A 27,204-nucleotide genomic window follows, 5' to 3' on the forward strand; every position below is an offset into this window, starting at 1 on the left:
GTAGATGTCAAGCAAGTTTATAGTTTGAGTGCCTTTTGGGAGGCCTCCTTGGAAATACAAATATTTCTCTTCTTAGAAATCCAAATATTCAGGGAAATAGTGCCTGAAATCCCACTCTTCCAGTTCAATTCCTTTGGCCTGGCATTTAAGGCCCCCATTACCCCCGATCTAAACTCTCATTCTTACTGTTTGAAGATCTCTTCTATCTAGCTCTCTTTATTGTCAAACTAATGTGTCTGCTTCCCCCCATCACCTCACTGTTAGACTTTCCTGCCTCTCTGTCCAAGTTCATGAACTTGTCTCTACCTGGCAAACTCTAATAATTGCCAGCTGTAAATGCTTAACAGCTATTTGCTAGAAAAATTAATTTCTTTGCACTCAGCATTGCTCTAGGAATCTTCTTTTAAAATGCAAACATAATACACATATCAAGATAAGAAGCACGCACTCCATACTGTTTACGACGACTTTTGGAGAAGGGTCTGGGGAAACGTGAGGGGAGTGTGGGGCTGCAGGAGATATACTTCCTACATTTTACAATTAAGAGACTGGAGAATAGGGAAACTGATGGAGGGGGTAATGGGTGGCGTTTATGGAAAACTTGTTAGCCGGAAATGGGTGTTGGGGAGTGACTTTAAAAAACTGGACTATGACAACGACAACGAACCTTTATAGTGAGCCTGTTTTTATAGTGTCCTTCCTTCGTTCAAATTATCTAAAGCTTCACAGTGATCCTCTTAGGTTATTACTTCTCATCTTACAGATGTGGAAACTGAGGAGAAGTAAGTGTAAGGTCACGCCGCTGGTAGAGTAGAGGGCGAAATCCAGATCTCTTGGCTCTGGAAGCTTGAAATCAAACACAAAAGGAAAAAGTCAAAGGCGGTCTGGAAGGCACAGGAAAGAGGAGCGTCCTGATTCTTTGTTCAGTCTGGACCAGTGGGAGAGGGAAGCAGTCTGTGGCAAGTCGGAGGTGGGATGAGGACGAAGACTGGGTTTGGGTTGGAAAGCCCCTGTCTGCTGAGACCCTTCACTGCAGTCTCTTCCGCTTGCTCCGCGGAGCTCAGGAAACGCGGCGTGTCTTGGCCCCGCGCGGCCGCCGTAGAGTCCCCGTTGCCATGGCTCCTGAATTCCAATGGAGACGCGCTGAGGAGTGGAGGTGAAGGGTGAAAAGCGTCCTTCGGGGTCCGGGTCCGGCTTGCGGGGCCAGCGAACTGGAGAGGCGCCATGGGCTGGAGTAAGCCCCCCTCCACCTTCCGTCCTCGGTCGTTCCCCTTGTGGACATCGTCCCGGGTCCCGTGGGATCCTTGTCGCCGGCACCAGCCCCGCGCTGTCGGTTCCCCGGCGCCTGGGCGGACCCCAGCCCCACCCGGCCCTCCGCCCCGCAGCCCCGGCTGCGCTAGGTCCTCTGCAGACTGGCCGGGCAGCCTGGCCTTTTCCAGCTCAGGTTCCTAATCTGTAAAATGGGCGGGGCCGTGGGAAGCAGAGGAAGAGGCAGAAAGGCACTGGACTCCAGGAAAGGGGGTCGGGGAAGGTGCAGGGTATTTGGCGTTAGACACACCGGGTTCCGGCCAAGCGGCTTCTTACTCGCTGTGAACGTGGGCCAGTCACTGTCTCCAAGCCGCAATCTTCGGACTCATTCCGGAAGGCAGTGTAGCCTAGCGGTGGAGGGTCCCGACCTTGGAGCCAGGGTTGAAGTCCTCCCTCTTCTTGTGACTTTGAGCGAGTGACTTCACCCCTTGGGCCTCAGCTTCTTCATCTCCAAAATAAAGGCAATTATAGTACTGTTTTAGACACAATAAGTGTTATAAACGTGTTTTGTTGTTGTTGTTATTTTTGTTTGAGACGGAGTCTTGCTCTGTCGCCAGGCTGGAGTGCAGTGGCGCGATCTCAGCTCACTGCAGCCTCCGCCTCCCAGGTTCAAGCAATTCTCCTGCCTCAGCCTCCTGCGTAGCTGGGATTACAGGCCTTCGCCGCCACGCCAGGCTAATTTTTGTATTTTTAGTAGAGACGGGGTTTCGCCATATTGGCCAGGCTGATCTCGAACTCCTGACCTCAGGTGATCCACCCGCCTCGGTCTCCCAAAGTGCTGGGATTACAGGCGTGAGCCACCGCGCCGGGTTGTAAACGTGTTTCTTAAAAAATATACTAACAGACTGCAAGGTGATGCGGGTAAGGTATTTATGTTGGATGAACCATTTTGATATCAACAACGTTTTTGAGCTCCCCATATGGCAGTTTTGTACAGCTCCACCTAAAGGATCACTTATCATTGTAAAAATGTCATAATTAACTTCTTTTTAAATCAAGAGACCGCTCCAGATGATGGGCTTTCTGCCCCGGAAAACCTGACAGCCTGCAAGTGGGAGGGGCGGGGTGGGGGGAGTGATTTGTAGATGTTAGAACTCCTTCCCTAAACCAGCTGCTGATAGTTCTTCCTCTCTTCTCAGGGCTGTTTCCCCATGCCCTGGTGTCACCCTAGTTGTTGTTGTTGTTGTTTTTTCCTTCTTCTTCTCATTAGCTTTTTTATGTCGTGAATTTTCCTTTGCCCTCTTTCTCTGAGTCGTGTCCACTTTGACTTGTTAAATCATTAACTTCTCAGACTTGCATTGGAGTGTTTACCTTGAGTCAGGTATTGAATGCAGGAAACAGTGAGGAAGGAGACAGATGTAGGCCTGCCCTCCTGGGGAGAGAGAAGACAAACACAAGCATGGTGGTTACAGCCGGGAGAGAGAGGGGTGCCTGCACCCTGAGGGCATGGGTGGGTGGAGGCTTCTCTGAGGAAGCGGTGCTGTCTGGAAGGGAAACAGGAAGGCACAGTGAATTGCCCAAAGGTGAGAAAGAGCAGGGCTTCTTGGTGGCTAATTGTCACTGACAGGAACTGGTGTGAGACAGAAAGAAGGAGTGGAGGGCAAAGAGAGAAGCAAGGCCTGACAGGTAGGCAGGGATCGGCTTATACAGGTTTTGTACTTAAGATTTAGAAATTTATCAAAAGAGCCACAGGGAAACCAAAAGGTTTTGTTCACGGGCATGGCTTGGCCCTGTAGGAGACTGAGTGGGAGACAGTAGTCTGAACTGAGGTCATGGCAGCAGGACAGATGACAAGCACTCCTCCAATGAGTAGCTCTGATGTGCCAGGCTTGGTTAACATGCTTTACCTTCATTCTCCTGTTTGATCTTCCCAGCAGCCTTTTAAGGCAGGGAAGGATTACTGACATCTCCATTTCTGAGGTGAGGCACAGAGAGTAAATCACATAGTAACTGTCAGCGCTGGGAACAGAACCCATGAAGATTTCCTCTGGATCCTGCATTACACTGCACTGCCTCCCACAGGACTGAGGCTAAGTGGACAGATTTGAAAGATGTGGATGGAGAAAGTGGTCCTCTCTTGCTGTGCCACAAACCCTTTTTACGTGTTCTCTCTCTCCCGTGCTTCCCAATAAATGGCCTTCTGCCTCTGGCCAACATCTCCTGACTGCTCCTGTGTGCCCTTTTTTCCACTGCCTTTCCTGTATTTTCCAGAAAAATATGCAGGGATGTCATTAGTACAGGTTTTAGAGAGACCATGCTCAAAATATCATCTAGTGTACCTGTTCATTTTAGAGATGAGAAGGGGAACACTGATCCAGCCAATGTCACATCCCGTCAGTCAGGAGAGACGTTGGACCTAGGGTATGAGCTTCTCCGCTTTCGCTGCTCTTTCCACAGTTCTCAGCTTCCTACAGCTGAAGGAGAAATTTGGGCCCCTGAGAAAGGATGATAATAATAGCTCACTCACACTTATTGAGCTGCTTATTGCCTTCTAGTCAGTATTCTGAAAGTTTCTGTGTGTGTGTACTCATTGAATTCTCACAAAAATCTTTTGAGGTAGTCACTAGTATCATCGTATCCATTTTGCAGATGAGGAATCTGGAGCACAAAGAGGTTAAGCAGCGTGCCCAGTGCCACACAGTAAGTGGTATATCTGGGATGGTAAGCAGAGCCCGCACTCTTGTATATGGTTGCTATATTGTCTCTTATGAGTAAGAGACAGTTTGGTGAGAAAAACAGAGGTCATGGTGCAAATTCTCATGTAAAGTGGAAGAGGCTGCTATTTTTGGTGTTTGTGTCTGCTCAGGAGGACCAATACTGAGCCTGGGGACGGTGGCAAGAGGAAAATGAATTAGTTCCTCTCTGTGCATTTAATCTGGTGTGTATTGTGATTTAGAGAAGATCTAGGGTCTTTGTTTTTAAATTTTATATGATTGAATGCATTTTGTGTTACTGTGACACCTTTGTCATCTATGGATCTTCTTTGGTGAAATGTCTTCATTTTTTGCCCATTTTATACATTGATTTGTTTTCTTATCATTGAGTTTTAAGAGTCCTCTATATATTCTGGATATAAGACATCAGATATATGATTTGCAAATATTTTCTCCCCATCTATGGCTTATATTTTCCTTCTCTTAATTATTTTGAAAGAAGTTTTACATTTTGAGGTTTAATTTAATATTTTATAGATCTTGCTTTTGGTGTCATATCCAAGAAATCTTTGCTAAGTTTACATAGATTTTTCTCTTTTTTTTCCTAGAAATTTTATAATTTTTGGTTTTATACTATTCCATCATTCATTTGACTCAATTTTTGTGTATGATGTGAGATGTAGATTAAATTGTTGTTGTTGTTGTTGTGTGTGTGTTTAATGTGGAAATCCAGTAGTACCAGCAACACTTGTTGAGGACTATGTTCTCTCCATTAAATTGAACCTTTGGATAAACCCGTAGCAGGAATATGTGTGTTCTGGACTTTCTTTTCTGATTTATTGATTTCTTTGTCTTCCTTTGTGCCAATTTCACACTCTCTTGATTACTGGAGCTTTGTAATAAGTAGTCTTGAAATCCAGTAGTGTTTTTCCTCTAAATTTTTTTATCTATCAAAGTTGTTTTAGGTGTTGAGATCCTTTGCATTTCTCTATGAATTTGAGTAGTATCTTGCCAATTTGTACAAAAATAAGTCTCCTGGGATTTTGACCTGGATTGTGTGAAATCGGTAGCTCAATTTGGGGAGAATGAGCATCTTAACAATATTGAATCTTCTGACCCCAAAACAAGGGATATATCTCCATTTATTTAGATCTTATAAAATGTCTACAATATTTTTGAAGTTTTCAATAGACAGACTTTGCACATATTTTTCTGATTTATCTCTAAGTACTTCATATTTTTGATGGCATTGTAAATGGTTAATATATAGAAGTATACTTGATTCTTTCATATAGATCTTATATTCTGCAATCTTGCCAAACTTTCCTGTTCAAGTAGCTTTTTATATGAATTCCATTTGATGTTCTCTGTAAACAGTCATATCATCTGCAAATAGAAATAATTCTACTTCTCTACTACGTGAATGCCTTTTTTTCCCCTTGCCTATTGCTAGAACCTTCAGTATAATGTTGAAGAGGAGAGAATGGATTTCCTGGCCTTTTTTTCTGATTCTTAGGGGGAAAGTCTTTCTCCACTTGATATAATATTGCTTATAGGTCTTTTATGGATGCTCCTTATCAAGTTGAGTTCCTTTTTATTTCTGGTTTTCCGAGTTGTTGTCTTTTTAAAATCAGGAATGGATGGTGGATTTTGTCAACTGCTGTTTTGCATCTCCTGACATTATCACTTTGTTAGTTTATTAATATTGTATGTCACATGGATTTCTGAGCATTATATCAACCTTGTATACATTGGATAATCCCCCCTTAGTTATAATGTATAATCTTTGTATTACATTATTGGATTGGATTTGCTAAATTTTTTGCCTAGGATTTTTACATATGTGTTCATGAGGTACATGGGTCTGTAGTTTTCTTTTCTTGTAATGCATTTGATTGGTTGTAATTCTGGCCTTACAGAATATAATGGGAAGTATTTTTCCTTTTCCATTTTCTACAAGAGTTTGTGTATATGGGGTATTATATTCCCTTAAGTTCTTGGTAGAGGTAATCAAATGAGACATCTGTGCCATAGTTTTATTTGTGGAAAGAAAGGTGTTTAACTACATATCCAGTAGATACAGGGCTGTTCAGCTCATCTATATATTCTTGAGTGAGCTTTTGTAATTTGTGTCTTTTAAGGGATTCTCCCATTTAATTTAAGTTCTTAAATTTATTGGCATAAGTTACTTATATTTTTTATCATTTTAATATCTGTAGAATACATATGATGTCACCTCTCTCACTCCTAATAATGTCAATTTGTGTCTTCTCTCTTTTTTGCTGATAAGTCTAACTAAAAGTTTACCAATTTTATTTTCTTAAAGAGCCAGCTTTGATCTTTATTGATTTTTCTCTGTTTTTTTCTGCTTTTCATTTCATTGATTTCTGTTATAATCTTCATTATTTACCTTCTTCTGCTTATTTTGGATTTAATTTGTTCTTTTTCTAGATCCTTAAAGTGGAAGCCAATATTCGATACCTTTCTTTATTCCTACTATAAGTATTTAATGCTATACATTTACCGCTAAGTAATGTTTTAGCTGTATCCCGTAAATTTTGATATGTTGCTGTTTTTGTGTGTAATTTTTAATTCTGTTCAAAATACTTTCTAATTTTCCTTTTTATTTCCTTATGCCCAAGTTTAAAAAATTACTTTTGTATGGTTTGTATAGATTTTTAGTTATTTTGGGCTAGAGGGTAAACCCTGTTTTATTACTCTATTATGTCCAGAACCTGATGTCACTGCTAATCTTATGATGAAGTACTGGTCCTAGCCCTCAGCTTTCTCTGTCCTCTGGTTTCAGGAAATGAAAACCTCTTCATAGTGCTCCCAATGCAGTCCTCTGGTTTTACACTTCCTCTGTCAGCCTTTCCTGATTAGTTGTGTCTAACAGCAGCCTTTATACGATACAATATAATTGTTCTTTAAGTTACTGTTTCTCTCACATTTCTCTAACACCTGACATGTTACACTTACTAGTACATTCCCTTCTGCTTGTATCCTATCTCTGTTCAACACCAGGGCAAGTCTTTGCAACTGCATATCTGCCTTGGGCCAGTAACTATCTATGTTCTGCCTACCAGGAATAACAGTGTCCTTGCCACTCTGGCAACCTGTAATCTGACTCCAAAATCCTATCTTCGTTAGCATCTGCTTTCATGCACCACTTCTGGTATCAACTCTTCCAGGTTGGGCTCCTCAAGAAGCTGAAATCTAGGTGGGAATTAGCATGCAGGAAGTTTATTAGGGAGCATCGTTGGGGTGGGTAGGAAAGAAATCAAAATTGAGCAGAGGGAGAAGTTGGGCTGTGATGCATCTAACAAAGGCCTTAGGAAACCAACCAGGAGATCTGAACTTGGAATGAACCTTCTGACTTGCCCAAGTTGGGGTGAAGAACTGGGTCTTTACAGCCCCTACATTAACCAGTCATTGAATGTGGGCTTTCCCGGGAAAGGAAAGGGCATGACCTTGGTTGAACAATCTCTTCAGCTGAGGCAGCTCAGGAAGAAGGTGGGCAGCCGAGGGCTGTCTGTCAATAAAGCCCCCAGCAGCTAGAGGAATTAATCCTTCAGTTTTGAAGAGGGACCTGAGAAGTGCATCATGTCATCCACGATGGCCTGAGATGCCCTTTCCTGGTTTATCTAACAAACATCTACTCATATTTCAAGATTCAACTCAGGGCCAGGCGCAGTGGCTCACGCCTGTAATCCCAGGACTTTGGGAGGCTGAGGTGGGTAGAACACGAGCTCAAGAGATCGAGACCATCGTGGCTCGATTTCTATTAAGAGACCCCCGTCTCTATTAAAAATACAAAAAAAAAAAAAAAAAAAAAAATTAGCTGGGCGTGGTGGCGGGTGCCTGTAGTCCCAGCTACTCGGGAGGCTGAGGCAGGAGAATGGCGTGAACTCGGGAGGCGGAGCTTGCTTTTAGTGAGCCGAGATCGCGCCGCTGCACTCCAGCCTGGGCGACAGAGCGAGACTCCGTCTCAAAAAAAAAAAAAAAAAAAAAAAAAAAAAGATTTAGCTCAGACTCCTCCTCCATGAAGCTTCTTCTGACCTCCCTTTTCTCAGTAGCACCGATCACTCTCCTGCGCACTCATCATACTTTCTATGTGGTTCTCTCAGTGCCCCATAGCACTTAGTGCTTCTGAGTAGCACACTCTAGTAAGTAGTCCCTAAAGATATCACTAGACTGGGGTGCCATATGGCTGTTGCCGCAAATTATGATGAGCCTGGGTCAGCAAGAAAAGACAGGCAAGTGTACAATCCTGCTTTTAAGAGTTTCCATTGAAAATGGTTAAAAAATGTTTTAGATGCTGCAAGAGGTGACCTTCACCTGTTTGTAACCCCTTCATTCTATTAAATCTCAATTTCATGTACATATCTGATAGGTCTTTCAAGATGTCTGAAAATGCTACAAAATCTTCAATAAATACATATTGGTTGATTTTATTCTAATCTAGCAGGGAAAAAGAGTTGCTTACAAAACATGATGTAAAGCCTGCAGGAATGAACACTCAATTATTGGCTTTGGGAGTTTTTAGAACTTTGCTCAATGTAATGAAAAACTTTAGAAGCAAACACAGCAGGATAGCCTCCAGTGTCCCAGAAACCTCCTCAGCGTGCCCTCTGTCCCTGCTCCCTGCAAAGTCATTTTACTGATAAACCCTCAAATTTTGGAGAACCCATTCATATTAATGAATTGGAAAGAAACTTACGTGAGCTGGATGTGTTTTGATTAAACCCTTGGATCCCTTCACCGCATCTTTTAGTGAGGGGAGTATGCATCTGTGGTTGAAGCTGTCAATATCCTTCATCAAGTACTTATTTCTCCAGTCATGCAGGTATTGGTTAGCACTCACCCGTCTGCATCTTATATTTTACTATTTGAAATTTCCTAAAATAAGAAAGTGAAAGCAGTATGTTTTATATTGTGCCTTAGCATATTTTTCTTCCATACCACATAATAGGTACTATAATACCGTTTCTCTTGAAATAGTCTTATGATAACATATTAATGTTTCCAAAGCATTTTATTATTTATTTATTTATTTACATACTTATAGAAAAAGGGAACTAACATTTATTGACCAATGACTCTATACCAGGCACTGTGCTAAGGGCTTTACTTAATTATTTAATCCTCAAAAAGATTTTAAGAAATAATTACTAACATTATCTCCAGTTTACAGATGAGAAAACTGAAAATAGATGAACAGTTTTGCCCAAATCTATGTATCATAAACAGGTAGAGAATGGTGGGGCAAAGATTTGACATCATCTTTTCATGACAACACTGCACACCGCATCCCTTAGGTTACATTCCGGTTCTAAATTATAGCACAAGTTCATTCTAAGTCCTTAGCTCTCCAGGGCTCTTTACCATGGACTCAGACTTGCCTAGCTTTTTTATATTTCCCGATTCCTTCAATGCTTTGCTCTAGCCATAATGAATGCCACATAATTTATGGAATCCTCTATGGCCTCTCTTCTTCTGCACTTGCTTCTTGGAATTGTCTTTTATCTGCCCCATTCTCTTGAATAATCTTACTCATCCTCCATGTCTGAGCTGAAGATAGGGGCCTTTCCATCTTCTCCGAAGACTGAATTAGAAGCTCTGGGTATCCCAGACCATCCACATGACCCCAGTGGTATGCACACCGTACTTCTTGTATGCCTGTTCTACCAGGCAACCTCCATGAAAGTAAGGACTGTCTGCCATTGTATCTACAACATCATTACTGAAGGTATGTTCACTATATTCTTGCTGCAAAGTGAATGAAGATACCCTTGCTCCCTGGCCTTTGCACTGTGCTGTTTCTTCTGCTCCACTCTCTTCCTTTTTTCTGGTTAATTCTCATATGTGCTGTGTATCTCTGTCAACATTCCCTGCTTCTGAAGCTGCAGCTGGGTTGGGTGCTCCTCCTAGGTGTTTCACAGTATCCAGCTCTTCTCTCAAGCTCATCATTCATCTTGCACTGTTGTCACTGCCTTTTATTAATTCTGGACTGAAAATTCCTCAAGGGCAGAGTTTATATCTTTTTTTATTTAACTTTTTAATTTTGTTTTCATTTGACACATTATTGTACATATTTATGGGATACATTGTGATGTTTCCATACATATACTGTATAGTAATCAGATCAGGGTAATTAGCATATCCATTATCTAAAACATTTATCATTTCTTTGTGTTGGAAACTTTCAATATAGTCCTTCTAGCTATTCCAAACTGTGTATTATTGTTTTTAATTTTATATTCAGAGGATACATGTGCAGGTTTGTTACATGGGTATATTGGATGATGCTGGGGTCTGAGCTTCAAGTGAACCCCTCACCCTAATAGTGAACATAGTACCCAGTAGGTCATTTTTCAACCCTTCCCTCTCCTCCTTCCCCTATTTTGGAATCCCTAGTGTCTATTGTTTCCATCTTTATGTCCTTGTGTACCCACTATTTAGCTCCCACTTGTAAGTGAGAACATGCGGTGTTTGATTTTCTGTTTGTGCATGAATTCACTTAGGATAATGACCTCCAGCTGTATCCATGTTGCTGCCAAGGACATGTTTTTTTTTTTTTCTTTTTATGGCTGCATAGTATTCCATGGTGTATGTGTACCGGATTTTCTCTATCCAATCCGCTGTTGATGGGGACTTGGGTTGAATACATGACTCTGCTATTGTGAATAGTGCTGCAGTAGCACACGAGTACAGGTGTCTTTGTGACTGAATGATTGATTTTCCTTTGGGTAGATACCCAGTAGTGAGATTGTTGGGTTGAATGTTCATTCTGTTTTTAATTCTTTGAGAAATCTCCATTCTGTTTTCCATAGGGGTTGAACTGATTTGCATTCCCACCAACAGAGTATAAGTGTTCCCTTTTCTCTGGATCCTTGCCAACATCTATTATTTTATGACTTTCATAATAATAGCCATTCTGACTGGTGTGAGATGGTATCTCATTGTAGTTTTAATTTGCATCTCTCTGATGACTAGTGATGTGGAGCTTTTTTTTATGTTTGTTGGGCACTTGTATGTCTTCCCAAAGCATTTTTAAATCTCTAGAATAATCTCACGTAAGTGCAGTACTATATTATTTGGAGTAGAAATTTCTAAAGGCGAATAATGCTCCTTGGACTTAAAGAATGTTTGCTCTAAATTAGATAGTCGATAAAACTGAAAATGCTTTCCTGTTCGAAAGCATGAAACACTATAATCTCCATGCACCATGTAGATATCTTTATACATTTCTTCTTGGGAGCTCTGGTTTTTGTTCTGATGTTTGCCATTACAGGTGAAGCAGCATTGTGTAACAACAATTTCCTCCATGCTATAAAATGGTAAGCCACATGGCAGTTTGCTTGTGATAGGAGAGTTTAGAAAAGGTCCACTGGGAAATTCCAGATCTTCACAGTTCTATCCTCCTCTGTGATTCTCCATTTTCTTTTAATGTATCCTAATTATATATAATCATTGCTGTCCAGGCAAACGTCTCTGTTGTGCCTCTTCTTTCCTTTATGTGTGTGTGTAATTTAGTTATTCATGCTAAGGGAGGTTCCCTAAACTCCACCTCTTTAAACTAATAGGGATTTTTCTCATCTTCAGTCTCATGGTTAGAACATATGAATCAACATAATTATTTCCTAATATCTACATGCCTTCAAAAGAGAAGATCTGATAGTTGCATAAAGTTGTCGATTTTACACACATAATACCTTGATGAAGAGAGTTTCTTAGCTAGTCGCAGTGGCTCACACCTGTAATCCCAGTACTTTGGGAAGCCAAGGCAGGTGGATCACTTGAGTCCAGGAATCTGAGACCAACATGGGTACCATGGTGAAACCCTGTCTTTACAAAAAAAAAAAAAAAATTGGTGTGGTGGCGTATGCCTGTAGTTCCAGCTACTCAGGAGGCAGAGGTAGGAGGATCCCTTGATCCTGGGCTGCAGTGAACCATAATTGTGCCACTGCACCCCAGCCTGGGTGACAGAGTGAGACCCTGTCTCAACAGAAGAAAAAAAGAGTTTCTTAAATGTTCAGAGGTATAGCAAAAGAATACTAAAAGGATATTTGGTATTGGTAGAAACTTTGTCAACCCTGCAAATCTTTAAGAGTGGGCAATTTGGAAAAGTGTAGAGTGTAGACTAGAGGCACCTGTGATACCTTCAGAGTGTAGACTAGAGGTGCCTGTGACACCTTGAGCAGCCCTGCGAGTCAGAAAGTCCAACATGGCAATATGAGGCCAGAGACCAAGTGATGCTTAGGATGCTATCAGAAGTCCCCTGAACACATTCGACTTAAGCGTGGATGACAGCTCCTTTGGAATTCAAATTAGGTTATATCTTCAATATGGATACAAAACAAGACTTCAACCAGAATCTGAGGCAAGAGTATAAGTAAAGGCCTATGTATCAAGTTATAAACCAAACTGCTAAATAAAATACGTCTTCCTCCCTTAACAAGTATACTTTCTTAACAACCCAAGGGCTGCATTTCCTATGCTGGAGTTCTATGACAGACCATGGTGGCTTGGGGAAATCTTGCCCTCTGGCCCTCTCTTCCCTTTTCTTCCCATCTCTGACTCTATCCTGTCCCCTCACGCCCATGTATGAGCATGGACACTTCAGCCTATACATCCATGCCATCCACCTCCCTGACAAACAGCTGATCCTTGGACACCCCTAGGCATTGGGATATGTACCTGATGTCATGGTCTGTCTTCAGGAATGAACCTGGAGAAACTGCCATTGCAAGGTTTGGAGTAAGGCTTGGAGCCCCTTGGACAGAGAATCCCATCATTCCCTCCATGGATCATGGTCCAGAGAGGAAGACTTGGGCCCTGGATGGGCACGTCCTCCTGGCCCCATGGACTCCAGTTCTAATAGAAGCAAGGCCTCCAACAATCCACCCCCTTGCTCTATGGATTTGAGTAGTTTAAGTTACAGATATACCGTTAGTCACTGAGGGTCTTATTACTAGTGGTCAATAATTTCCACATTTTGTTAAATGTACAGATAACAAGGGTTGTGCTATCTCAACCCCTTGACCCATGTTGTATCCTTGCTAAGATAATTCTTATAGGCAAATAACAGATACAGATCATACATTTTACTTTACATGGGAGCATTGCTCTATCCTCTGGCTGTACCCATTTATTCATTATCAGTTGATTTAAGCTGTTAGAACCAACTTTGGTTAGGAATATAGAGAGTAGTTTTAATGCTTTTCTCTTACAGGTTTGGTTTTTCTCTTTTCCTTGATTATAGCACTCTATTTAAGCTGGTTCGCAAACCATCAGTGAAATTCCAGGGACAGCTGAATGGTGCTGGCGGCAAGGGTCCCAGCGAGCCAGACTGGTGGTGTACTGTTAGCCTCCGTCCTTGGTGCTTTGGGCTGTCCCTTACCAGGATCTGATTTGTGACTATTTCTGCCTGTTAGTTAAGCCAAGGCTTAGAGCAGCAAGGACTTTCCCCATGTATGGTATTTAAATCTCCCAACCCCTACATTACTCTGGTCCTTCTTCCAAAGAACTGTCATTGCCAGCACCCGTATCTCCTACCACTGAAAGTAGCAGAGAGTTTAGCTAACTCCACATGAATGATCAAGTTTTTACATGTTTTTACATTTAATAAAAAGGCAAACTCCACTTTTAAGGATGTGACATAGAGATGTGGTAGCAGAAGTTGCTGTGAAGAACTCTGTCTCAGTTAGAGGCGTCTGCACCTTCAGGAAACCTGGAATTTCTAGAGGCTGTTATTTGCTTACACGTGAGGCAGTGGAGCATAGTGGTTAAGAGCAGGTGGTCTGGCACTGAACTGTGAATTTAAAACCTGGCTCTAGCACTTATCACCAAGACCCAGGTAAGTTATTTAAACTCTCTGTGCTTTATTTCCTCATCTGACAAATGACAATAGTAACTCCAGATAGTCATATATTAATACATGCAAAGCGTTTAGAATAGTACCTGGCACCTTGTAAGTGACAGTGAGTCTTTATTATCTCCTGGGGTAGACATACAATATTTCCATATCCTACAGAAGATGTGAGGGTTCAACAAATACCATTTTTAGTGCCAGTGGGAAATGCTTGGTTCCTACTTGTCATTACCTCTTTGGTTTCAATGCATCTTTATGAAGATGATTCATGATCTTGTGCTTGGCTGTGACTGTGGACCATAGATAGCGCTATGTCCAGTCTCCTGGCGCCATCTTCATCACATACTGCTGACCTTCTGTGGCAGGCGAACCCAGGGCAACACATCACTCTTGTCAGAGGGATGGGAGCTCCTATGACACCTCCTCCTGTGAGGGGCTTTCAAAAACACTTCTCCTGGAAACACAACAAGTGGTGGCTGCTTTATAAGACTGCTGTGCAAGATCTAAGGCGTTCCTTTTCTTTCTTTTAAGCTTCAGTTAAATTAACAAACATTGGTTAAATAAATGGCCCATGACCTTTATCTTCTGAATGGTGGAAGATGCTTTCATATTTCTGCCCTCTGACAGCCCAGTTGTGCCTCTCAGTAACAAGTTGCTCTGTCTCAGATTAGTTAGTGGATCTCATCCATTTTAACACGGTACCATCGTAAGATTCCATGTAAACATTTTTATAGCCATTAACTCTCAACTCCATCTCCATCCATACAGCAAAATACATGTAGACCCTTCACATTCAAAGGCAAATATAATATCATCATGTCTTCTTCTTCCCTCTGATTCACATCGTGCATCACAAAACCTCCAGGAGGAGGTACCATTTTCTCTTTCACTTTGAAAATTGCTTGGGCCTGGAGAATTGACATTTAACTGCAAAAATAAAATAAAACAAATGTGTTAACAACACAATAATCTTACATTGAACAATGGGGACAGAAATGTAATATGTAACACATTTTCTTTCAGTCACAGAAGATCTTATTAGACGGAATGCTGAACACAATGACTGTGTCATTTTTTCCCTGGAGGAACTCTCCTTGCATCAGCAAGAAATAGAAAGACTAGAACACATTGATAAATGGTGCCGGGATTTAAAAATTCTCTATCTTCAAAATAATCTTATTGGGAAAATTGGTAAGTTTCAGTACTTAGTTCTTATGGTTTCTTTAACATTGTGAATGAGAGAACTTTGGAAAGTGCTGTGTTATTTTTAGAAGAAGACAATCACTGAAAAAGAATTCCATGGGAAAACAGACACAGCCATCTCTCAGTGGCTGTGTGGGGGACATTTGCCTAAACATTTCTGTGTGTAGTGAAAACAATTTCCAACAAGAAGTTGGGAGAGTAGGTAAAGGTGAGGAATACATTAGTTAACCTGATCATCTAAAAAGACAGAGAACACATCAGACCTGATTTTTTTTTTTTTAAGTTTGAAAGGGAGGAGGTATTTGTCATCGTTTTACATCACACTGCAAGACAAATTTATATGAGAATTGAGGGAGTCCTTGTCAGGTGACTGCAGAATTCAACAGCTAGTTTTGCTATATTTATTGTGACCATATATGTGCAACGCATTGAGTTCAGTATTGGGTATTGAGGGGCTTCCAATTTGGAATGGAAATTAGAGGTAAATGCAGGAATCAGGTCAGTGAAGATAAAAATATCAGCATTATAACTGATAAAGCTCTTCTAAGAAAGTGGCTTAGACTTGCAGCCAAGTGGGCTTGCTAATATTGCCCTCAGAATTAACTTACCCACCCACTTACATGCAGAATTGGATAACCACAAGTTTCTTCTACCCAGGTGGGCCTTTGCTTTATGTCAGGAGGTAGGTTGAGACCATGTGCTGTCTGCTGGTAGGAAGATCCCAGAAACCAGGAAAGAGGGTAGGACTGGGCATGCTCAGTTTCTTCTCTTGATTAACCTATCAGATAAGTTGGTCTTCCTTCCCCCACCACACCTGACTTCTCTCACAGAAGAATGGTGAATTAAAGGGCAGAGGGAAGGGAGGCGTGTGGAGTTACTCTAATGGAGGTCCTGCCACATGGACACAGAAGGAGAATCCCCAGGACCCAGAAAGAGAAAGCACAGGCTCTGGCATCCGGTAGACCTGAGTCAGAACACTGCCTCTGCCGTCTCCCTCTACGTAGTGTGAAATTTGACAAGTCAGTTACTTGCCCAAGTCTTAGTTTTGCCATCCACAAAATGGCTAATAATGCCTAATGTATAAATTGGCATAGGGATTACATGAAATGATATGCTTAGTGCTTGCTCACCATGAGGTAAGTACTCATTACAGGATAGCTGCTGTGCTGCTGCTGTTATCAATTTGATCATTTACCCCAGTGTCTCCAGGCTAGCCAAATGAAGGTAGGAGCAGAAAGGAGAAGCCAATGGAGTTGGAGGAAAAGGGATGGAGTCAGGGCTGATGAGGCAGAGTGAGTGCCAACCCCTGTGTGCCCTGGCACGAGAACCCAGAGGTCAGCTTGCAGGATTCTATTTAACTTCCCATGGTGATGTGCAGTGGTTCACAACAGGGGCATTTGGCAATGTCTGGAGATATTTTTAGTTGTCGCATGTGTATAGGAGGATGGGGAGGGGATGCTATTGGCATCTAGTGTACAGAGGCCAGGAATACTGCAAACCATCCTACAGGGTTCAGGATGCCCCCCAACACACACACAAGAAAGAGGCCCAAAATGCTAGTATTGCTGAGGTTGAGAAACCCTGGTGATGTGGTTGCTTCTAGTTTCGTGGATAATTGAAAATTGGCTTCAGGCTTGCAAAAAGCCTAGATTTGCATCATTTTTGGAAGATTTACTAAAATTCTCTGTATTTTTTCAGTTAATTATTTTTGGCATCTTTAACTTGACCAGAAATTAGAAACTCTGGCACATTGTTCAATTAAAAAGGCTATTACAGAAAACCACCAGCTTTTATGCATGGGGGCATGAAAGAACGGTTCTAATTGTACAGATCTAAAAGAGTTCCCAAAATTTTAATCTCCACAGCTGGGTCCATCACAATTACTAATTAGGAGCATGGTATTTCAGTCCTTTTCAGAGCTGTGAGAAAGCTTAAATTTTTGCTTCCAAAGTACTCTTAAATTAAACACTCTTTTAAATCCTAATAATGGGATTTTTCAGTGCTACTCCACCCGTAGGCATTTAGGCACTTATTTAGCAAGTAAAACCCCCCCTCTAGGATTCAGACTCGCTCTCGTGCCATTGAGGTAGAAGTTTGTGAAGCAATTGCCTTTCCTAAAGCCCTGTTGCCCACGGGAAGACACAGATGGTCTGCGGAGGAAGGTGCTGCTTAGAGGTGACCCAAGAGGGAGCCCAGGGGCCATGTGGGGTCTTGTCAAGTGCCCTGCCCCCAGACCTACTGAATCAGAACCTGTGGGCTCCTGGAATCAACCCTTTCAACAGCTTCCCAATGGGCTGCATGCCTGGGCCAAGCTGAGAGCCACAGAGCTTCTTAAATCCCAGAAGGCAGAGGGTCTACTCCAAGTTCACGGGCCTGCTTAGTTGATGAGAACTGTTTCTAGAATGGTCTCGCTAGAACTCGGAGTCCCTTTTCACTACCCAAGAGGCTCTTCCATTTTGACTTACAGAGCCTTTTTTTTCCCTCTCTGTCCAAGTTGGGCCCTGTGGTTTTGAGGAATTAACTTAGGAAACCCTTCCTGAGCAAATCTTACTTTTCTATCATATGACTCCTTTAGCGTTTACAGGGTGGATGCATATAACAAAGGTGGAGAAGGGAAATCCTATTTTGAAGAGGTATTTTATTGTGGGCTGGCCATTTTAACAATAATAAAGTATTTTGTTCAGGATATGGATGAGACTCTCATAGTTCTTAGCACATAGAAACCTCCAAATCTGCTGGGCACGGTGGCTCACGCCTGTAATCCCAACACTTTGGGAGGCTGAGGTGGGCGTATCACGAGATCAGGAGATCGAGACCATCCTGGCTAACACAGTGAAACTCTGACTCCAATAAAAATATGAAAATTAGCCGGGTATGGTGGCGGGTGCCTGTAGTACCAGCTACTCGGGAGGCTGAGGCAGGAGAATGGTGTGAACCCGGCAGGCGGAGCTTGCAGTGAGCCAAGATTGTGCCACTGCACTCCAGGATAGCTGCTGTGCTGCTGCTGTTATCAATTTGATCATTTACCCCAGTGTCTCCAGGCTAGCCAAATGAAGGTAGGAGCAGAAAGGAGAAGCCAATGGAGTTGGAGGAAAAGGGATGGAGTCAGGGCTGATGAGGCAGAGTGAGTGCCAACCCCTGTGTGCCCTGGCACGAGAACCCAGAGGTCAGCTTGCAGGATTCTATTTAACTTCCCATGGTGATGTGCAGTGGTTCACAACAGGGGCATTTGGCAATGTCTGGAGATATTTTTAGTTGTCGCATGTGTATAGGAGGATGGGGAGGGGATGCTATTGGCATCTAGTGTACAGAGGCCAGGAATACTGCAAACCATCCTACAGGGTTCAGGATGCCCCCCAACACACACACAAGAAAGAGGCCCAAAATGCTAGTATTGCTGAGGTTGAGAAACCCTGGTGATGTGGTTGCTTCTAGTTTCGTGGATAATTGAAAATTGGCTTCAGGCTTGCAAAAAGCCTAGATTTGCATCATTTTTGGAAGATTTACTAAAATTCTCTGTATTTTTTCAGTTAATTATTTTTGGCATCTTTAACTTGACCAGAAATTAGAAACTCTGGCACATTGTTCAATTAAAAAGGCTATTACAGAAAACCACCAGCTTTTATGCATGGGGGCATGAAAGAACGGTTCTAATTGTACAGATCTAAAAGAGTTCCCAAAATTTTAATCTCCACAGCTGGGTCCATCACAATTACTAATTAGGAGCATGGTATTTCAGTCCTTTTCAGAGCTGTGAGAAAGCTTAAATTTTTGCTTCCAAAGTACTCTTAAATTAAACACTCTTTTAAATCCTAATAATGGGATTTTTCAGTGCTACTCCACCCGTAGGCATTTAGGCACTTATTTAGCAAGTAAAACCCCCCCTCTAGGATTCAGACTCGCTCTCGTGCCATTGAGGTAGAAGTTTGTGAAGCAATTGCCTTTCCTAAAGCCCCGTTGCCCACGGGAAGACACAGATGGTCTGCGGAGGAAGGTGCTGCTTAGAGGTGACCCAAGAGGGAGCCCAGGGGCCATGTGGGGTCTTGTCAAGTGCCCTGCCCCCAGACCTACTGAATCAGAACCTGTGGGCTCCTGGAATCAACCCTTTCAACAGCTTCCCAATGGGCTGCATGCCTGGGCCAAGCTGAGAGCCACAGAGCTTCTTAAATCCCAGAAGGCAGAGGGTCTACTCCAAGTTCACGGGCCTGCTTAGTTGATGAGAACTGTTTCTAGAATGGTCTCGCTAGAACTCGGAGTCCCTTTTCACTACCCAAGAGGCTCTTCCATTTTGACTTACAGAGCCTTTTTTTTCCCTCTCTGTCCAAGTTGGGCCCTGTGGTTTTGAGGAATTAACTTAGGAAACCCTTCCTGAGCAAATCTTACTTTTCTATCATATGACTCCTTTAGCGTTTACAGGGTGGATGCATATAACAAAGGTGGAGAAGGGAAATCCTATTTTGAAGAGGTATTTTATTGTGGGCTGGCCATTTTAACAATAATAAAGTATTTTGTTCAGGATATGGATGAGACTCTCATAGTTCTTAGCACATAGAAACCTCCAAATCTGCTGGGCACGGTGGCTCACGCCTGTAATCCCAACACTTTGGGAGGCTGAGGTGGGCGTATCACGAGATCAGGAGATCGAGACCATCCTGGCTAACACAGTGAAACTCTGACTCCAATAAAAATATGAAAATTAGCCGGGTATGGTGGCGGGTGCCTGTAGTACCAGCTACTCGGGAGGCTGAGGCAGGAGAATGGTGTGAACCCGGCAGGCGGAGCTTGCAGTGAGCCAAGATTGTGCCACTGCACTCCAGCCTGGGCAACAGAGTGAGACTCCGTCACTTAAAGAAAAAAAAAAGAAGAAACTTCCTTATCTTTGACTCTTGAATGCTCGGATGTTTCTAAAGAGCTTTTTCAAACATTAGGATTACTTAGAATAATTTAAATTCTGAGAGAAACGTTTGTAGTTTTTTCCCCCAAATCCTCCATTTAAACAATGCATAAATTGAGATTCAGAGATGCGAACTGTTATGTTCAGGTCTATGGAAACAAATATATGATGTTTTGTACATTTTAGATTAACTATTAGTGGTGATAAGGGTGATGATTATAAATCACCATGTTTGAGCTTCATGATACCCCTGAGAAATGGGCAGAGGATGCACTAATTGAGTGAGGCTGCCCCCAGTGCACATTTCTTAGCAAAGTTTTCTACGTTCCTGTCATCTTAGAAAGGACTGTTCTTTTAAAGTGTACTACAATGATTTAGTTCCAGGTTCTGGAGTCAGATTTCCTAGCTCTACCACTTAACCTTGGACAAGTGAATTAATTCTCTGTACCTTGGCATTGTGATTTGTAAGAAGGAGACAATAGTTTTGACCTCATAGGTTCATGATGAGGATTAAATAAGGTAATATGTACTAAATGCTTAGAACATTGTGTGACATGTGATAAGCACTCTTGCTATGGTCTTATTCACTGTTTTTCAAAGGCCCCATTCTGCAGCAGTTCTGTGACTTGTTTATGCTTGTTGTTCTGCCTGTATGAGCTTTCATGTTTATTAAATAAAATAATTCTGTATCAGGTTGATTTTGGTTTCAAGTCAAAGAAACCCAACTAAATGTGGCAGAACAGTAAGGAAGTCAATTATCTTACCCAACTTTAAGTCTAGAGGTAGAGCAGACTCCAGAATCAGACAGGGTTGGTCGATTCCTTCTCTCTGCTCTACCAGCTCTCAGGCTTTGTCCTGCAGCTGCTTCCCTTATGATTGAGTATAAGTATCAATAGAGATAGTAATTCCTTATTAACATCCAGCAGGAAATAGAGATAAGAACGCCCCAAGCATGGAATATAGATCCTTCCCTTTTATCTGATTAGGAGCACTGGGTGTGCATGTCCTCTCCTGTATTACACAGTTGTCAAGAGACTGCCATGGCTTAAACTTAGGTTCCTGAGCCATCACTAGCGAGAGAGATTGGATTGTCATGCACTGGCCCAACTTGGCTAAACCTAATTGCCTGGAGTTAGGGCTAGGTAGAGACATGAGCAAAACTGGGTGTCATCAGGAAGGATGGAGGGAGCAATGGGTCCTCCTTAGGCAGCCACCATGTCTGATGTACAGGTATAGATTTGGAAAAGCAACATGGTTTTGATAACCATAATAATAATCTTTACATTTTCTTTATTATTTTAGTAATAGATTACATAAAAGTGTCTTTATTTTGAAGATTATCTTAATTACATTATCTTGTATTTCAGAAAATGTTAGCAAACTCAAGAAACTTGAATATTTGAATTTAGCTTTAAACAACATTGAAAAAATAGAAAACTTGGAAGGTAAGAATGTTTATTCTATTATGCTATTATGAATTAAAATTGAGATTTAAAGTTAGAAGATCAGGTGCGGTGGCTCATTCCTGTAATCCGAGCGCTTTGGGAGGCCGAGGCAGGCAGATCACCTGAAGTCAGGAGTTCGAGACCAGTCTGACCAATATGATGAAACCCCATCTCTACTAAAAATACAAATTTTAGCCAGGTGTGGTGGCGTGCACCTGTAATTCCAGCTACTCAGGAGGCTGAGACAGAATTGCTTGAACCCTGGAGGCGGAGGTTGCAGTGAGCTAAGATCGCGCCATTGCACTCCAGCCTGAACAACAAGAGTGAAACTCTGTCCCCGCCCCCCACCCAAAAAAGAAAAAAGTTAGATTTCAACAGTCTTGTAAAAAATAGGTATGCTTTTAAAATTAACATTTTACATACATCTTATAGTTATTCTTCTTATAAAAATTCAAGCAATAAGGTGATATGTAAATTCAAAAATGGAAGTCCACTTTACCCCTTCCTAAGTAGCCAGAATTAACACTTGCGTGTATACAGGTAGCCAGAATTAACACTTGGGTGTATACAGGTAGCCAGAATTAACACTTGGGTGTATACAGGTAGCCAGAATTAACACTTGGGTGTATACAGGTAGCCAGAATTAACACTTGGGTGTATACAGGTAGCCAGAATTAACACTTGGGTGTATACAGGTAGCCAGAATTAACACTTGGGTGTATACAGGTAGCCAGAATTAACACTTGGGTGTATACAGGGTGATTTTATTTCATTTTGCTTTCTATTAATGGTATCATACTATGAGTATTGTTTTGAAAATTAGTTTTTTCCCTACAATTACCTTGCTTTTTTGATATCCAGGAAAGGGAGTGTGGGGCTACGTACTGGAATCATTGTAGACTGATTTATCTAACCATCTGTCTGCAAATGGACATTTGGGTGCATTCCAGTGTTTTGCTATAAAAAGCATGGCTACAGTGAGCCTCCTTCTACATTTTACTTTGTGTACATGTGCACAGTTTTTTCTAGGACAGACACTTAGAAATGGAATTCCTGCATTTAAATCAGCATATTTTGAAAGATACTGCCAAATTGTTCTCCAAAATATTTATTGTATCAATTTGTACTTATACTGATAGTCCATGTGAGTACTGACCTCTACACAGCTTCACTAATACTTTCTATAAACAATATTTTTTAAGATAGGAAGATATTTTTGTTTATTTTTACAGTAGCCATCCTATCCTAATAGGTGTGAAGTGGTGTGTTATTGTGCTTCTGATTTGCGTTTACCTAATGACTAATGATGTTGAGCATTTTTTATGTGCTTACTGGCCATTTGAATATCTTCTTTGGAAAAATGTTTATTCAAAGCTTTGGCCCATTTTTAAATTAGTTATACTATTTGTCTTTTCACTGCTAAGTTATAAGTGTACTTTATATATTCTAGATGCTAGACTTTGATCAGATATTTGATTTGCAGATATATTCTTCCAATTTGCGGGTTTTCTTTTCAACTTTTGTGATGGTGACCTCTGGGGCACAATTGTTCCTAGTTTTGTCTGTAGTTTTTTTGTTTGTTTGTTTGTTTTCCCTGTAAGTGTCTTTGGTTTTACTGTCTGGAGAGTATGGGCCTTTATAGAATGAGTTGAGAAGTGCTTCTTAATCAATTTTTTTCAAAGAGCTTGTAAAAAAATTTGTGTTAATTCCTCTTTAAATATTTGTTAGAATACACCAGGAAAGCCATCTGGTCCTGGACCTTTCTTTGGGAAAATTTATTGATTATTAATTTAATCTCTTTGTTTGTTGGAGGTCTATTCAGATTTTCTGTTTCTTCTTGACTCAGTTTTGGAAGGTTATGTCTTTCTAGAATTTGTCTATTTCACTTAGGTTATCTCATTTTTCACCATACAGTTGTTTTTACTACTCCCTTGTCATCTTTTTCATTTTTTTAAATGTCAACAGTAAAGGCTCATCTGTCATTCCTGATTTACTAAATTTGAGTGTTCTCTTTTTTTTCTGGTTAATGTGTAGCTAACAGTTTGTCAATCTGGTCAATCTTTTCAAAGAACCAACTTTTGATTTTGTTGATTTTGTCTATTGTTTTATATTCTCTATTTTGTTTGTTTCCATTGTAATCCTTATTATTTCTTTCTCTTTGTGTTTTCTCTTTTTTCTAGTTTCTTAAGACAGACAATTAGGTTATTGATTTGAGTCATTCTTTTTTATGGAGGTATAAATAAAATTATATGAATTTTCCTCTGAGCATTATTTTTTTTGCATCTGTTTTGATAAGTGCTTTTGTTTTAATTAATCTCAAAGTATTTTCTGATTTTTTTTTGCAATTTTTTTCTTTAACCCATTACTTATATAGCAGTGTTAATTTCCACATCTTTGTGACTTTCCAACATTTTCTTATTTTACTGATTTCTAGTTTCATTCCATTGAGATCAAATAAATACTTTCTTTGATTTTAATTACTTTTAGCTTATTGAGACTTGTTTTATGGCCCAACATTTGATCTATGCTAGAGGCTGTTCTGTGTACATTTGAGAAGAATGTACATTCTGCTATTCTTGGGTTTAATGCTCTAAATATGCGTGTTAGGTCTAGCCTTTGTTTCTTTCTTTCCTACTCTTCTATTTCCTTGCTGACATTCTGTCTAATTGTTTCATCTATTATTAAAAGCAGGTTATTGATGTCTCCAACTATTATTGTTGAATTGTCTCTAGCTCTCTTCAATAATGTTAGTTTTTGCTTTATGTATTTTGGGACTCTGCTCTTAGGTGCATATGTGTTTATAATTATTTTATCTTTTTGATGAATTGATGTTATTATTATTATAAAATGTCATTTTTTGTCTATAGTAACAATGTTTGCCTTAAAGTTTATTTTGTCAGGTATTGATATAGTCACTCCAGCTCTCCCTTTTTTCTTTTTGGTTACCATTTGTATGGTATAACTTTTCCTATCTTTTACCTTTCCAACTATTTCTATCTTTGAATCTAAAATGTTTCTCTTTAAATAACGTATAACTGAATCATATTTTGATTTTTAATCTATCCTGTCAATCTCTGGCTTTTAATTGGGGAGATTAACCCATTTACACTTAATGTAATTAGCAATAAGCAGAATTTCTGTCTGTTATTTGCAATGTTTTTCTATATATCTTATGTCAAACTTGTTCTTCTGTTTTTGGATTACTGTTTTCATTTTTGTTATTTTTGTGTGTACCATTTTAATTCCCTTGTTCTTTCTTTTATGTGTATTTTTGAGTTTTTTTAGTGGTTTCCATGGGAATTAAAATTCTAGTTCAAATTAATACCAACTTCATTTCAATAGTATACAGACTTTGCTCCTGTGTAGTTTAGTTTCCCTCTCTTCATTTATGCTGTTATGGTCACATTATCATGTCTTCACATATCATATGCCTATTAACATAGATTTATAATTATTTCTTTTTGCAGTCATCTTTTAAATAATTTAGCAGAAGAAAATAGGTACAAACAAAAATAAATTTATGTTGTCTTTTATATTTACTTATATAGTTACCTTTAGTAATTATTCTTATTTTATTAAATGAATTTGAGTTTCTCCCTAGTGTCTTTTCATTTCAGCCTGAAATACACTCTTTACTATTTCTTGTAGCATAAATCTGTTAGTGAAAAACTCTCATTTTTTCTATCTAAAAATATCTTAATTTATTTTCTATTTTTGAAGGGGAGTTTTCCCAGATAGAAAATTATTTTTTGACAATTACATTTTTACCATTTCTTCTTTCCTTCCTCCCTTCCTTCTTCCATCTATCCATCCATCTACCTATCTATTATCTTTTCCAATAACTTTTTTTGTGTTTTTTAAATCTCCCCAATAACTTCTTTCAATTGGATTTTTAGTAGTATTATACTGATCTTTTGTGCCTTTTAACTTGCATCTTTTATTTAAATCCATTTTTGTTGATATTGTACATTTTGAAATATTTCACCAGATTCAAATTCCAAATAATCATTTCCTTTTCATCCCTGTTTGTTTTATAGTTCAGTCCATCTACAATTAACTCTTTAATTTGGCCATACTTTTTTTATTATTTTAGTTTAAGTTCTGGGATACATGTGCAGAACGTGCAGGTTTGTTACATAGATATACACATGTCATGGTGGTTTGCTCCACCCATCAACCTATCATCTACATTAGGTATTTCTCCTAATGTTCTCCCTCACCTAGCCCCCCAACCCCCAACAGGCCCCAGTGTGTGATGTTCCCCTCCTGTGTCCATGTGTTCTTATTTTCAACTCCCAGTTATGAGTGAGAACGTGCAGTGTTTGGTTTTCTGTTCTTGTGTTAGTTTGCTGAGAATGATGGTTTCCAGCATCATCCATGTCCCTGCAAAGGACATGAACTCACCGTTTTTTATGGCTGCATAGTATTCCATGGTGTATATGTGAATTTTGGCCATGCTTTTTATTCTTCTGAACTTACTTCTGTGTTCTGATTATTTCGTTCCTGTGGTGTGTATTCTTATTTTATGGATGAGATATCTTCTAAATCTCTTTGGAGATACTCGTTAGAAATTTTCGCTGCCATTTTTTTTTTTCATCCCCTGAATTATCTTCTTCATCTGAGGTTTTCTGTTTTATTTTGCAGACTTCTATCTTGTGCTATTTTTCTCTAAATGTCTGATAACATTTGGTGTCTGATTACAGTCACAAAGGATTTCGTGTATTAGGTGGCTTTTGTGACTTATTCTGCAGTTGTAAGGTTCTGCTTGCCTATCCAGCCTCAGCCTGCCTGGCAGAGCCACTGTGCACTCTGCCAGTGGGTGGGGCATGCTGACTGGCAGACTTCACTTTAGGGTGCAGGGCCATGGAATAGAGGCAGACAACCTGTTCTCTTCACCCCATTGCCATCTGCTAATAGCTGAAATTAGGAGGACTGTACTTAGGTCATGGCAGATTTTAGCCTATTTGCCTACTAGGGTAAAAATGGATATTCCAGTGATTATCAAGGTTAGGTATTTACAATTACATAAATCTGCCTCATATATTTTCATTTTTCCTTCTCAAAAAATTACCATTACCAAAGCCCTCAAACCTGGCCTCAGTTCTGGGATCAAGATGATCCTTTTAATCATTGGCATTTTTCTGCATTAGAAGTGGAGTCATTGCTGTCTCCCAGCTAACGCTTTACAGCCCTATTCTCCTGTGAACAAATGGAATAACAAAATTTACTCTATGTCCATGTTTTGTGGTAATGAATTTCCTATCTAAAATGACAAAGAAATAATTAAAACCGGGACTCTTGGCTCAGTTGTCCAGGGCTTGTTAGTTTTGTGAAGTAAGTATTCTTACACCGTATGGGAAGTTCTGTTTGTGTGATTTGTTTTATTTATGTACCACTAGAGGGCAGCATCGTCACTATTGTCTTTTTGAGCTTGGCAAACTGCAGGCCAGCCCCACTCCTGCCTTTTACCTGGACAGGTCTCTTTGTGCTCTGCTTTCCAGCTTTAACACAGATGAACTGGGTGTAGGGTAGGATTGTTTGGTGAGGGTGGTGGAGGGGGATGGGGGAATGGAGAATGCATCCTATCTGCTGGCAAATATGTACTTTTGTTTAATTTTAAGGGCTTGAGGTGACAGAGGAGGAAGATGTGGGTACACCTTCAGCCCACCTGCTTAAGTAAATCTCAAAATAATTTAAAAAATAAGTTGTTTTGCTTTTTTACTTTTTTTCCTTGGATGGCAAAAACATAGCTGGTATCTTTTTTTTTTTTTTTTTCTCCTGTTGAGGATTCACCAGGGTAGAATAAAATGCTTTTGTTTTCCATCC

The 27,204-nt window shown here is 40.4% G+C and overlaps 1 protein-coding gene across 2 annotated transcripts in view; it reads left to right on the forward strand.

Moving 5' to 3' along the window:
* The first annotated feature begins 1,092 nt into the window (after positions 1-1,092).
* LRRC6 (leucine rich repeat containing 6) overlaps positions 1,093-27,204 on the forward strand; it is a 97,541-nt gene continuing 71,429 nt past the window's right edge. The window contains exons 1-3 of one of the 2 annotated variants that reach the window (XM_011977105.1): positions 1,093-1,234; positions 14,860-15,027; positions 21,301-21,378. In XM_011977105.1, the coding sequence (XP_011832495.1) occupies positions 1,225-1,234; positions 14,860-15,027; positions 21,301-21,378 (256 nt within the window). In that variant the 5' untranslated portion in view covers positions 1,093-1,224. Of the gene's footprint in view, positions 1,445-14,859; positions 15,028-21,300; positions 21,379-27,204 lie in introns of both variants that reach the window. The other variant, XM_011977104.1, reaches the window with a different exon arrangement.

This window comes from Mandrillus leucophaeus, unplaced genomic scaffold, assembly GCF_000951045.1.
Source record: "Mandrillus leucophaeus isolate KB7577 unplaced genomic scaffold, Mleu.le_1.0 Scaffold173, whole genome shotgun sequence".
NCBI lineage: Eukaryota > Metazoa > Chordata > Mammalia > Primates > Cercopithecidae > Mandrillus > Mandrillus leucophaeus.